At 49.6% G+C, this 14,400-nt stretch overlaps 1 protein-coding gene across 1 annotated transcript; it reads left to right on the forward strand.

Moving 5' to 3' along the window:
- The first annotated feature begins 4,016 nt into the window (after window positions 1–4,016).
- Window positions 4,017–13,069, forward strand: LOC139023388 (micronuclear linker histone polyprotein-like). Its single transcript, XM_070436405.1, has 5 exons — window positions 4,017–4,020; window positions 5,115–6,435; window positions 11,792–11,879; window positions 12,193–12,562; window positions 12,621–13,069. The coding sequence occupies exons 1-5, from the start codon at window positions 4,017–4,019 to the stop codon at window positions 13,067–13,069; spliced, it is 2,232 nt and encodes a 743-aa protein (XP_070292506.1).
- The last annotated feature ends 1,331 nt before the right edge of the window (window positions 13,070–14,400 follow it).

Below are 14,400 nucleotides of genomic sequence, written 5' to 3' on the forward strand. Positions count from 1 at the left end.
GAACAGCTAGCACTAAGGTAACCCCTCTCACTGTCTCTCATCCCCCATAAAGATGAACAACTAGCACTAAGGCTAACCCCTCTCCCTGGCTCTCATCCCCCATAAAGATGAACAACTAGCACTAAGGCTAACCACTCTCACTGCTCTCATCCCCCATAAAGATGAACAACTAGCACTAAGGCTAACCCCTCTCCCTGTCTCTCATCCCCCATAAAGATGAACAGCTAGCACTAAGGCTAACCCCTCTCCCTGTTCTCATCCCCATAAAGATGAAACAACTAGCACTAAGGCTAACCACTCTCACTGTCTCCATCCCCATAAAGATGAACAACTAGCACTAAGGCTAACCCCTCTCCCTGTCTCTCATCCCCATAAAGATGAACAGCTAGCACTAAGGCTAACCCCTCTCACTGTCTCTCATTCCCATAAAGATGAACAGCTAGCACTAAGGCTAACCCCTCTCACTGTCTCTCATCCCCCATAAAGATGAACAACTAGCACTAAGGCTAACCCCTCTCACTGTCTCTCATCCCCATAAAGATGAACAACTAGCACTAAGGCTAACTCCTCTCACTGTCTCTCATCCCCCATAAAAGATGAACAAGCTAGCACAAGGCTAACTCCTCTCACTGTCTCTCATCCCCCATAAAGATGAACAGCTAGCACTAAGGCTAACTCCTCTCACTGTCTCTCATCCCCCATAAAGATGAACAGCTAGCACTAAGGCTAACTCCTCTCACTGTCTCTTCATCCCCCATAAAGATGAACAACTAGCACTAAGGCTAACCACTCTCACTGTCTCTCATCCCCCATAGAGATGAACAGCTAGCACTAAGGCTAACCCCTCTCCCTGTCTCTCATCCCCATAAAGATGAACAGCTAGCACTAAGGCTAACCACTCTCACTGTCTCTCATCCCCCATAGAGATGAACAGCTAGCACTAAGGCTAACCCTCTCCCTGTCTCTCATCCCCCATAAAGATGAACAACTAGCACTAAGGCTAACCCATCTCACTGTCTTCTCATCCCCCATAGAGATGAACAACTAGCACTAAGGCTAACTCCTCTCACTGTCTCTCATCCCCCATAAAGATGAACAACTAGCACTAAGGCTAACTCCTCTCACTGTGCTCTCATCCCCCATAAAGATGAACAACTAGCACTAAGGCTAACTCCTCTCACTGTCTCTCATCCCCCATAAAGATGAACAACTAGCACTAAGGCTAACTCCTCTCACTACCTCCCATCCCCCATAAAGATGAACAGCTAGCACTAAGGCTAACCACTCTCACTGTCTCTCATCCCCCATAAGAGATGAACAACTAGCACTAAGGCTAACCCCTTCCCTGTCTCTCATCCCCCATAAAGATGAACAGCTAGCACTAAGGCTAACTCCTCTCACTGTCTCTCATCCCCATAGAGATGAACAGCTAGCACTAAGGCTAACCACTCTCACTGTCTCTCATCCCCATAAAGATGAACAGCTAGCACTAAGGCTAACCCCTCTCACTGTCTCTCATCCCCCATAAAGATGAACAACTAGCACTAAGGCTAACCCCTCTCACTGTCTCTCATCCCCCATAAAGATGAACAGCTAGCACTAAGGCTAACCACTCTCACTGTCTCTCATCCCCCATAGAGATGAACAGCTAGCACTAAGGCTAACCCCTCTCACTGTCTCTCATCCCCCATAGAGATGAACAGCTAGCACTAAGGCTAACCACTCTCACTGTCTCTCATCCCCCATAAAGATGAACAGCTAGCACTAAGGCTAACCCCTCTCACTGTCTCTCATCCCCCATAAAGATGAACAACTAGCACTAAGGCTAACCCTCTCACTGTCTCTCATCCCCCATAAAGATGAACAAGCTAGCACTAAGGCTAACCCCTCTCCCTGTCTCTCATCCCCCATAGAGATGAACAGCTAGCACTAAGGCTAACCCATCTCACTGTCTCTCATTCCCCATAAAGATGAACAGCTAGCACTAAGGCTAACCACTCTCACTGTCTCTCATCCCCCATAAAGATGAACAACTAGCACTAAGGCTAACCCCTCTCACTGTCTCTCATCCCCATAAAGATGAACAACTAGCACTAAGGCTAACCACTCTCACTGTTCTTCATCCCCCATAAAGATGAACAACTAGCACTAAGGCTAACCCCTCTCACTGTCTCTCATCCCCCATAAAGATGAACAACTAGCACTAAGGCTAACCCCTCTCCCTGTCTCTCATCCCCCATAAAGATGAACAGCTAGCACAAGGCTAACCCCTCTCACTGTCTTCTCATCCCCCATAAAGATGAACACAGCACTAAGGCTAACCCCTCTCCCTGTCTCTCATCCCCCATAGAGATGAACAGCTAGCACTAAGGCTAACTCCTCTCACTGTCTCTCATCCCCATAAAGATGAACAGCCAGCACTAAGGCTAACCCCTCTCCCTGTCTCTCATCCCCCATAGAGATGAACAGCTAGCACTAAGGCTAACTCCTCTCACTGTTCTCATCCCCATAAAGATGAACCCCTCTCACTGTCTCTCATCCCCCATAAAGATGAACAGCTAGCACTAAGGCTAACCCCTCTCCCTGTCTCTCATCCCCCATAAAGATGAACACTAGCACTAAGGCTAACCCCTCTCACTGTCTCTCATCCCCCATAAAGATGAACAGCTAGCACTAAGGCTAACCCCTCTCACTGTCTCTCATCCCCCATAAAGATGAACAACTAGCACTAAGGCTAACTCCTCTCACTGTCTCTCATCCCCCATAAAGATGAACAGCTAGCACTAAGGCTAACCCCTCTCACTGTCTCTCATCCCCCATAAAGATGAACAACTAGCACTAAGGCTAACCCTCTCACTGTCTCTCATCCCCCATAAGATGAAACAACTAGCACTAAGGCTAACCCCTCTCACTGTCTCTCATCCCCATAAAGATGAACAACTAGCACAGGCTAACCCCTCTCCCTGTCTCTCATCCCCCATAAAGATGAACAACTAGCACTAAGGCTAACCCCTCTCACTGTCTCTCATCCCCATAAAGATGAACAACTAGCACTAAGGCTAAACTCCTCTCCCCTTCTCTCATCCACCATAGAGATGTAACAGTAGCACTAAGGCTAACCCCTCTCACTGTCTCTCATCCCCCATAGTCTATCATCCCCCATAGAGATGAACAGCCAGGCTAAGGCTAACTCCTCTCATCCCCCCATAACACTAACCCCGCTCACTGCGTCTCTCATCCCCTGCCGCCTTGCCGCCCCGCCGTTCGCTATGATCAATAGTCTTTCAGGAAGACTGTACTTAAGTCTGCAGACCTCTTTCATCTTCATTTAAAAGCAGAGAAAGCAAAGAGTCAAAGAGGAGAGAGAGGAGGCCCGCTGAGCCAGAGTTTCTTTAGAAGAGTCTGCTCTCCTCTCTCGCTGCCCCGTCGCTCAGTGATCGCTAGCTCTGCTGATATGACATTTATCTTTAATTTCTCTCAGTAGTAAAGCACACCTGGGTGGATAAAACCGAAAGAGAGGAAAGAGAGAGAGAGAGAGAGAGGAGGGAGGAGAGAGAGAGAGAAGAGAGAGAGAGAGAGAGGAGGGAGGGAGGGAGGGGGGAGGAGGGAGGGAGGTACTAGGCACTAGGATCTTTTTCTGCTGTCGGCGGGTAGAAAGACTAAGAAGAAAGTACTTTAGGGAGAATCCAACTCCTGGTGGTTTTCTGAGGTGATGTCATGACCAACGGTTGAGAGAGGGCCGGTCGATACCGCTGGGGATCAAATGCCTTCATGGGATAGAAGTCTAAGTACAACTGTTCCGAGTGTTGCATTATGGGGCCTAGAAGCAGACCGTAGCATAGGCCTGTCCAAGTAGAACAGTCTGATGTTCTGCAGCAGGAAAAGTAAAGGCAGTGAGGTCGAGGCAGGAAACAGCCTAGCGTGTCTATCTGAGGATCTCATGCTTGTTAACTGCAGTTGTATAATACGTTCAGGGAAATGACTGACTGAACTGAATCCACTCAGGGAGGGTTGTTATGGGTAAATATAACCCACGTCAGCTTTGTTTTTGTCATTGTATTAAGAGCTTAAGTGAAATTGCATCAGATAAACAATAAGAGTCGAAACAAACATTGAAATCACATTAAATATTCCCCCGGAGACCAACGCCAACAATACAACTATTTCAAACATCCTCCAGCCTTTCAAAAGAGCAACGTTACCTTTTTCATCCAAGCGTCCATTTTAAAGAAGGGCTACTCTCTGGATTCTCAGAATCATCAACTCTTATGTAAAGTACATACCATGGATAATACCTGCTTGTACGACTCTTTCATATGAAATCAATACATGGATATTATCACTAAGGTCATTTCTAAATTCAATATTGTGCCTGGCTGCGTGTCCCCTTAATAAACATCAATGTCCCATCTTATGTTAAACCTACTATTTCATGAATAATGCATTTAAACTCAATATACAATGCCATTCATGTCGACCCCCAGGCTGAAAGAAAACAGCTGGTGAATTCATTACTGTAGGACTTTCAATGTGTTTAGATTGCAGATCGCTTCTTCTATTTTCCATGTAGCTTTAGTGTGTCCCCTAAATGGCACTCTACTCCCTATATAGTGCACTACTTTAGAGCAGAGCCCATATGAGTCCTGGACTAAAGTCATGCACTGTATATAGGGAATAGGGTGCGATTTGGGAAGCACCCTTTAGTTCTCCTTGACGGTTCCAGAACCACAGGAATGTCAACGTCGTTTGGCGGAGTTCTAGAATATGCAAAACCACCCTGGAACATTTGCATAAGATGACTGGTGTAACTGAAAGAAGGCGTGGTCTAGTTAACTGCCATCCAGCACCTGTCCCATCTCAGTCACTTATTATTAGACAACAGACCTTGTTGTTTGCCTGCGTGCCTGACTGACTGTAGGCCAACCAATATCAATATGAGAAAGACTCTTCGGGAACACAGAAGCAGTCACACCTCACACACTGACTCACTCCCTCAAATATTAGACCTTGTTAGGTCATGTTTAGAAATCCCTCATAGAAGAAACACACGGTTGGCAGAGTAAATAGTGGAGTAGACGCAGTAGATTAAAGGACATTCAAACAACCGGCCTCAGAGCAGCACAACAACAGCACCGCCTCAGACAGCAGCAGCAACAAACAACCAGGCCTCAGAGCAGCAGCAGCCAACAACGCCTCAGAGCAGCAGCAAGCAACAACCGGCCTCAGAGCAGCACAGCAACAACCGGCCTCAGAGCAGCAGCAGCAACAACAACCGGCCTCAGAGCAGCAGCAGCAACAACCGCCTCAGAGCAGCAAGCAGCACAGCAGCAACAACCGGCCTCGCAGCAGCAGCAGCAACAACCGGCCTACAAGCAGCAGCCAGCCAACAACCGGCCTCAGAGCAGCAGCAACAACAACCGGCCTCAGAGCAGCACAAGCAACAACCGGCCTCAGAGACACAGCACAACAACCGGCCTCAGAGCAGCAGCACACAACAACCGGCCTCAGAGACAGCGCGAACAACAACCGCCTCGCAGAGCAGCAGCAACAACCGGCCTCAGCAGCAGCAGCAAGCAGCAACAACCGGCCTCAGAGCAGCAGCAGCAACAACAACGGCCTCAGAGCACAGCACAGCACAACAACCGGCCTCAGAGCAGCACAGCAGCAGCACACAACCGGCCTCAAGCAGCAGCAGCAACAACAAAAACCGGCCTCAGAGCAGCACAACAACCGCCTGCAGAGCAGCAGCAGCAAGCAAAACAACCGCCTCAGAGCAGCAGCAACAACAACCGGCCTCAGAGCAGCAGCAGCAGCAGCCAACAACCGGCCTCAGAGCAGCAGCAACAACCGGCCTCAGAGCAGCAGCAGCAGAACCGGCCTCAGGCAGCACAGCAACAACACCGGCCTCACAGCACGCAGCAACCGCTCAAGCAGCACAAGCAGCAACACCGCCTCAAGCAGCACAGCAGACAACCGGCCTCAGAGCAGCAGCAGCAGCAAACCGGCCTCAAGCAGCCAAGCAGCAACAACCGGCCTCAGAGCAGCAGCCAACAACAACCGGCCTCAGAGCAGCAACAGCAACAACCGGCCTCAGAAGCAGCAACAACAACAACAACCGGCCTCAGAGCAGCAGCAACAACAACCGGCCTCAGAGCAGCACAGCAACAACCGGCCTCAGAGCAGCAGCAACAACAAACCGGCCTCAGAGCAGCAGCAGCAACAACACGGCCTCAAGCAGCAGCAGCAACAACAACCGGCCTCAGAAGCAGCACAACAACAACCGCCTCAAGCACAGCCAGCCAACACCGGCTCAGAGCAGCACAGCAACAACAAAACGGCCTCAGAGCAGCGCAGCAACAACCGGCCTCAGAGCAGCAGCAGCAACCAACCGGCCTCAGAGCAGCAGCAACAACAACCGGCCTCAGAGCAGCAGCAGCAACAACCGCCTCAGAGCAGCAGCAACAACAACAACCGCGCCCAGAAGCAGCAGCAGCAACAAACTCCTCAGAGCAGCAGCAACAACAACAACCGGCCTCAGAGCAGCAGCAACAACAACCGGCCTCAGAGCAGCAGCAACAACAACAACCGGCCTCAGAGCAGCAGCAACAACAACCGGCCTCAGAGCAGCAGCAACAACAACAACCGGCCTCAGAGCAGCAGCAACAACAGGCATTAGAGGTCTTTCAGTCAGAGACTGGAGACTTACCCCGATGATGCTGAGTCCTTTAAGGTAGTCCATCCTGGCTGGCCTGGGAACACATCCAGCTACCACCACCTTCTTATCCTGCTCCTGGCCTTCCTGAAGGAGACACGACGGGTTATACAGGAGACACACGGGGTTAATACAGGGAGACACGACGGGGTTAATACAGGGAGGCCAACGGTGGCTAAGGAAGTCACACCATTTTCGTTTCTTTAGCACGCACTACTTTTGACCAGGGCCCATAGATTACAACAGTATGAGTCATAATACCATAAAACCTAGCGGTCAAACATGGAAATGGTTCCAATTCTTTTCTACCATAAATTTTCCCTTAGGGGGACTTTAGAAACACTTAAAAAAGGGCTGTGTTTCGTGACGACTTTCCCCGCGTGACGTTTTGATAACCACGTAAATCTCTCTAGGACAAGGTGACTTTATCAATGAATAAATGAAAATGGTGGAAAAACTATTGTTTGACCGCTAGGTTTTATGGGTATTATGACCACACTACTGTGTGGCACACTAGAGGCACTATGTAAGTATAGGAGCCATTTGGAACGTATCTAACATCTACAGTCTGTCTGTCAGTCAATAGCAGACCATTCTCCAATATCACTACATTACTGACACCTGCTGAAATACAACCACACCGTCTCTGGCTTTTCTTAACTGAAGGTGTTAAATAAATCATTTCCTCGACTTTTTCCGTCAGACCAGGGATCATGAACTAGATTCAGCCCACGGCATTGTTTTTTCTTGTGCAGTTAGTCCGGGACCGAACATACTTACAAATATTTTGTAAGACTGCGAATTAACCGCAAGAAGCCCAAACAGATAAAATATTTGTCAGAAACATAATCATTTCAAACCTGTATATAATCACATCTCTACTTAACGGGAATACTTGGGAACAGATTTCCTAAATTAAAATCCCTTGGATCTGATTGTGGTGTTTTCAGTATTTTATGTCAAAAACATTATTTATTTTTTTACTTGAGGGACAAATAAAACAACCGCATGCAACCAGAACCCCTATTTAACTACTGTTACTAATGAGGCCTGCTAAACAAGCGCCCCATCAACTACTGTTTCTAATGAGGCTGCTGAAACAAGGCCATCTAACACTGCAGTAGAGTTCCGTCTGCATAGATAACCGTATCTAATACACTCTGGTATCCATAGAGTGGCCTGTCTGCACTAATAACCAGGATCTAATCCCTCTGGGATGCAGAGAGGTGTTCCTGTCTGCACTAGATAACCAGATATCGAATACACTCTGGTGATTGGCCAAGAAGTGTTCCTGTCTGTATAGATAACCAGTATCTAATCCACTTGGTGATTGGCCAGTAGAGGTGTTCCTGTCTGCACAGATAACCAGGTATCTAATCCACTCTGGTGATTGGCCAGTAGAGGCGTGTTCCTGTCTGCACTAGATAACCAGGATGCTAAATCCACTCTGGTGATTGGCCAGTAGAGGTGTTCCTGTCTGCCACTAATAACCAGGTATCTAATCCACTCTGGTATTGGCCAGTAGAGGTTCCTGTCGCACTAGATAACCAGGTATCTAATACACTCTGGTGATTGCCCAGTAAGGGTGTTCCTGTCGTACAGATAACCAGTACTAATACACCTGGTATGCGCCAGTAGAGGTTCCTGTCTGCACAGATAACCAGTATCTAATACCTCTGGTGATTGGCCAGTAGAGGTGTTCCTGTCCGCACTAGATAAACCAGGGTATCTAATCCACTCTGGGATTGGCCAGTAGAGGTTGTTCCTGTCTGCACTAGGAAACCAGGGTATCTAACCACTCTGTTTGATTGGCCAGTAGAGGTGTTTCCTGCTGCATAGAAAACCAGTATCTAATCCACCGTGATTGGCCAGTAGGTTCCTCTGCCCCCACTAATAACCAGGTATCGAATCCACTCTAGGTGATTGGCCTATAGACGGTGTTCCTGTCTGCACTAGATAACCAGGTATATCAACCTCTCTGGTGATTGCCAGAGAGGTGTTCCTTCTTACTAGAAACCAGTATCTAATCACTCTGTGATTGGCCAGTAGAGGGTTCCTGTCTGTACGAGATAACCAGGTATCTAATACACTCTGGTGAGTTGGCTCCTAGAGGTGTTCCTGTCTGCACTAGATAACCAGTAATCTAAAATACACTCTGGTGATTGGCCAGTAGAGGTGTTCCGTCTGTACTAGATAACCAGGTATCTAATCCACTCTGGTGATTGGCCAGTAGAGTGTTCCTGTCTGCACTAGATAACCAAGTATCTAATCCACTCTGGTGATTCCAGTAGAGTGTTCCTGCTGCACTAGATAACCAGGATCTAATCCACTCTGGTGATTGCCAGTAGAGGTGTTCCTGTCTGCACTAATAACCAGTATCTAATACACTCTGTGATTGGCCACTAGGCTGGTTCCTGTCTGCACTAGATAACCAGGTATCTAATACACCTGTGATTGGCCAGGAGAGTGTTCCTGTCTGCACTAGATAACCAGGTATCTAATCCTCTCTGTGATTGGCCAGTAGAGTGTTCCTGTACTGTACTAGATAAACCAGGTATCTAATCCACTCTGGTGATTGGCCAGTAGAGTTGTTCCTGTCGTACTAGATAACCAGGTATCTAATCCACTCTGGTGATTGGCCAGTAGAGTGTTCCTGTCTGTACTAGATAACCAGGTATCTAATCCACTCTGGTGATTGGCCAGTAGAGTTCCTGTCTACTCTTTACACAGAGCCACAGTGTCACCAATGAGGATGGTGTCACGAGCAGGATGACATATTATTCCTCTTTACTGTCAACTTAATTGTGAGAGCGTTGATGGACACTAACCTCAACCTTAAGATGCTGAAATAAAGGTCAGGTTTCGTGTGAGTGGCCCATTTCCATCTGGCTGCTGGCTGGCTGGCTGGCTGGCTGGCTGGCTGGGTAATGTGAGCTTAATACCTAGGAGGATGAGGTGGATGAGGAGGAAGGGGAGAGGGATGGTGGAGAGGAGGAGTGGGAGGTGTGGAGTGCAGGAGAGGAGAGAGAGGCAGAAGAAGCAGGGGGATGAGTGGTGAGGAGGGGAGGAGAGAGAGGGCAGAAGGAGCAGTGAGAGAGAGTGAGGAGGAGGACCAGAAGCGAGCAGTGGAGAGAGAGGTGATGGAGAGACCAGAAGAGCAGTGAGAGGGAGGTGATGGAGGAGGACCAGAAGAGCAGTGGAGAGGGAGGGTGGGGGAGGAGGGGAGAAGAGAGAGAAGAGAGAGGAGCAGAGAGAGGAGAAGAGAAAGGAGGAGAGAGAGAGAGGAGGAGAGAGAGAAGAGAGAGGAGAGAGAGAGAAGAGCAGCACTGTGAGCCCATCCTCTTCTGCCCCATGTGGTTCACAGCACAGTGTGAGTAGCGACATTAGCAGCAGGGCCTCTGACACTTAGAGAGGACATTTATCTTTCAACAGCAGCTCTCTTCTGGCTGACTGGCTGGGATGACTGGCTGGATGAACTGGCGGCTGATGACTGGATGACGTGCTGGCGACTGCTGACTGCTGATGACTGGCTGATGGACGGCTGGCGGCTGATGACCTGACTGCTTGGCTGGATGACTGACTGTACCACAGAGGAGAGGAAATGCCAGATCTGGGTTCAAATACTATTAGAGAATCTATCCAATAGTCTACTCAGAGTTTCCTTCAGTATGTTCACCAGAATATTTATCCTTTAGTAAGTACCAGAAGATATGTMATTTAGGGACTRTTCTATTGGTCAATTGTGCCAGGCGAGCTCAATCAAGCACAGATAAATGATATGACATGATTTCAAAACAGTATTCAAAGCCAGCTCTGGCTGACAGCTGTAGAACACACATCTGGTCCTGCTTTCCACAGCAACTCACAACTCACACAACTCAATGGGCTTCCTGCACTGAGACAGCAGCAAGAGAAACCTGTAACACAGAAGACTGAAAAGGAACAAAGTAGAATCAGATGGGTTTCCATCCCGTACCACAGCACTCAAACATCTCTATATACAGAAGGATTAGGGAACATAGGATCTGTGCCAGGTCTCAAACATCTCTATATACAGAAGGATTAGGGAACATAGGATCTGTGCCAGGTCTCAAACATCTCTATATACAGAAGGAATAGGGAACATAGGATCTGTGCCAGGTTTCCTTTTTGTACGGTGATCAAACAAGTTGTTTCTGTTGCACCTAAATGTAGGCATCAGATCAGAAAATGGGTCAGAATATTTAAAGACTATGAAAACACACTGCATTACATATATAGTCCTCTACTGTTCCAGTGTGGTGACAGTCAGCGAACCTAAACACAAAAGAGACATTTTGTCCGACCTAATTATGCGTGATTTGTAAATCAAGTCAGATGTAAAATTCCAGGATGTACATTCAGGTATCATCGCGTGTTTCTCCTCTACATGATGCGTCTTGGCCCTGTCCGTCCAGGGTGGAGGGACTGCAGGCTAGATGAACACACGGCTTGGCAGTCACAAAGATGGGGTGTCTGGGAGGTTTTAAAAATCAGTCAGCGGGTCAGACTCAACAGATCAGGAGCGATGTGCCAGACAGACAGGGAGTACAGGAGGGAGGGAGGGAGAGCGAGGGAGGGAGGGAAGGGAGAGCAGGCAGGGAGAGCAGGGAGGGGGAGCAGGGAGGGAGAGCAGGGAGGGAGAGCAGGAGGGAGGGGGGAGGGAGGGGGGGGGAGCGGGGCAGGGAGGGAGAGCAGGGAGGGTAGAGCAGGGAGAGCCAGGGAGGCAAGGCAGGGAGAGCAGGAGGCAAGGGAGGGAGAAGCGGTATGGAGAGTAGGGAGGAACAGTTGGGAGAGCAGGGAGGGAGAGCAGGGAGGAGAGAGCAGGGAGAGCAGGGATGGGAGAGCGGGAGGCAGGTAGGAGAGCAGGGATGGAGAGCAGGAGGTGAGAGCAGGGAGAGCAGGAGGGAGAGCAGGGAGGGAGACACAGTTTCAGCACAGTATCACGCCGGCTAGCACGCTACCTATCAGTAACATCCATTTATTCAACCCATACTTGGAAGTTCAAATATCTATTATAATACTGTGATATGTAACTATCTATTTCCCCAACTACTTGAGGGAGGAGGCACCGCCTGCAGAACTGAACCCGGGTTCAAGAGATCTCCACCTGATCTCAGAGGACAATCTGCTGGCGTCCGGGTCACTGGTGTGCAGCGAAGCTGAACCAATCGCCCGAGCCCTGCCTCCCATCCAACCCTGGCATGAGCCGACGTGATTGGCTTTCCCCTGGGTGTCTGGGAGAAAGCTCATCCGCGGCCGCGCCTGATTCACTGTGTCACCACGGCCCGGGCGCCCGAGCGCATTAGGCGGCGTTTGTCCAGGAGCGTACTGAATAATGCAGACGTGATGTAGCTCGTAATGGCAGGGTCCTGAACAACGAGGCCTTTTATAAAAACAGGGTCGCCACAACGGACTTGTAAAGAGATGAGCTCCTTTTTTAAAGTGGCTGTTCTCCTCAGAGCAGTCCAGCTCTCCACTCAGGAGACCGTCAGAGGACAGTCAGCTTCCACTCAGGAGACACGTCAGAGACATCAGCTCTCCACTCAGGAGACACGTTCAGAGACAGTCCAGCTCTCAATCAGGAGACACGTCAGATGACAGTCCAGCTCTCCACTCAGAACACGTCAGAGACACAGCTCTCCTCAGGAGCAGCAGAGGTCAGCCAGCTTCCACTCAGGAGACACTGTCAGAGACAGTCCAGCTCTCCACTCAGAGAGACACGTCAGAAGAGCAGTCCAGCTCTCCACAATCAGAGACACGTCAGTGACAGTCCAGCTCTCCAATCAGGAGACACGTCAGTGGACAGTCCAGTCTCCAATCAGGAGACACGTCAGGACAGTCCAGCTCTCCATCAAGACACGTCAGTGAAGTCCAGCTCTCCAATCAGGAGACACGTCAGTGACAGTCCAGCTCTCCCAATCAGGAGACACGTCAGTGACAGTCCAGCTCTCCAATCAGGAGACACGCAGTGAACAGTCCAGCTCTCCAATCAGGAGACACGTCAGTGATCAGTCCAGGCTGTACCACTCAGGAGACACGTCAGTGACAGTCCAGCTTGTCCAATCAGGGACACGTCAAGTGACAGTCAGCTCTTCCAATCAGGAGACACGTCAAGTGACAGTCCAGCTCTCCAATCAGGAGACACGTCAGACTGACAGTCAGCAGCTGCCAATCAGGAGACACGTCAGTAGACAGTCCAGCTCTCCACTCAGAGACACGTCAGTGACAAGTCCAGCTCTTCCACATTCAGGAGACACGTCAGTGACAGTCCAGCTCTCCACTCAGGAACACGTCGTGACAGTCCAGCTGATCCAATCAGAGACTCACGTCAAGTGACAGTCCAGCTCTGTCCATCAGGAGACACGTCAGTGACAGTACAGCTGTCCAATCAGGAGACACGTCAGTGACAGTCCAGCTGTCCATCAGGAGACAATTCAGTGTGGCAGTGGCCGTAACCACACGCAGCACAACAGAAAAAAAAATGATGCTCACATACATCAACATACCTCTGCACAACCCTGCCCACACACACACACCCAGTTACGAGTCCTAGATGGACTGACAGTTGTATTGCAGCAACACAGCAGCGATCACTTACGGATGAACAGATACCTTCACCGACACGTCACCTGAGGACGGAAGGGCCATTTACACGTCACCCTGAGGAAGGAAGGACCATTTCACGTCACCTGAGAAGGCCATTTTACACGTCACCCTGAGGAAGGAAGGGCCTTTAACGTTCCACCCTGAGAAGGAAGGGCCTTTACACGTCACCCTGAGGAAGAAGGATCCGTTTTACACTCAACCTGAGGAAGGGCCTTATACACGTCACCCTGAGGAAGGAAGGGCCGTTTACACGTCACCTGAGGAAGAAGGGCCATTGTACACGTCCACAACTGGAGGAAAGGAAGGGCCATTTACACGTCACCTGAGGCAATGGAAGGGCCATTACAAGTCAACCTGAGGAAGGAAGGCATTTACACGTCACCCTGAGAGAAGGAGGGGCCATTTACCGTCACCCTGAGGAAGGGCCATTTTACACGTCACCCTGAAGGAAGGGCCATTTTACACGTTTCACCCCTGAGGAAGGGGCATTTACACATCACCCGAGGGAAGGAAGGGCCATTTACACGTCACCCTTGAGGAAGGGCCATTACACGTCACCTGAGGAAGGGCCATTTTTACACGTTCACCCTTGAGGAAGGAAGGGCCATTTACAAGTCACCCTGAGAGGAAGGCCATTTTAACACGTTCACCCCTGAGAGGAAGGAGGGGCCATTTACACGTCACCCTTGAGGAGGGCCATTTACACGTCACCCTGAGGAAGGGCCATTAACGTCACCCTGGAGGGAAGGCCCCATTTACACATCACCCTGAGGAAGGAAGGCATTTACACGTCACCCTTGAGGAAGGAAGGGGCCATTTACACGTCACCCTGAGGAAGGAAGGCCATTTACCGTCACCCTGAGGAAGGCCATTTACCACGTCACCCTGAGGGAAGGAAGGGCCATTTACAGTCACCCGAGGGAAAAGGAAGGGACATTTACACGCACCCCCTGAGGAAGGAAGGGGCATTTACACGAGACAGAAAGAGTCAAGGCAGAAATCAAACTGTTTTGTTGGGACATGTTAGTAGCCACTAGAAGTAGAAAGGAGATCAGATGGAT

Source organism: Salvelinus sp. IW2-2015, linkage group LG31 (assembly GCF_002910315.2).
Source record: "Salvelinus sp. IW2-2015 linkage group LG31, ASM291031v2, whole genome shotgun sequence".
NCBI lineage: Eukaryota > Metazoa > Chordata > Actinopteri > Salmoniformes > Salmonidae > Salvelinus > Salvelinus sp. IW2-2015.

Excerpts from the sequence above, each read along its gene's own strand:
- LOC139023388 (XM_070436405.1), top strand. Across the intron at positions 6,436-11,791 it reads CCGGCCTCAGAGCAGCAGCA|GGAGGAGGCACCGCCTGCAG; the intron begins GCAACAACCGCC and ends CAACTACTTGAG. Across the intron at positions 12,563-12,620 it reads AGTCTCCAATCAGGAGACAC|GAGACACGTCAGTGACAGTC; the intron begins GTCAGGACAGTC and ends CTCTCCAATCAG.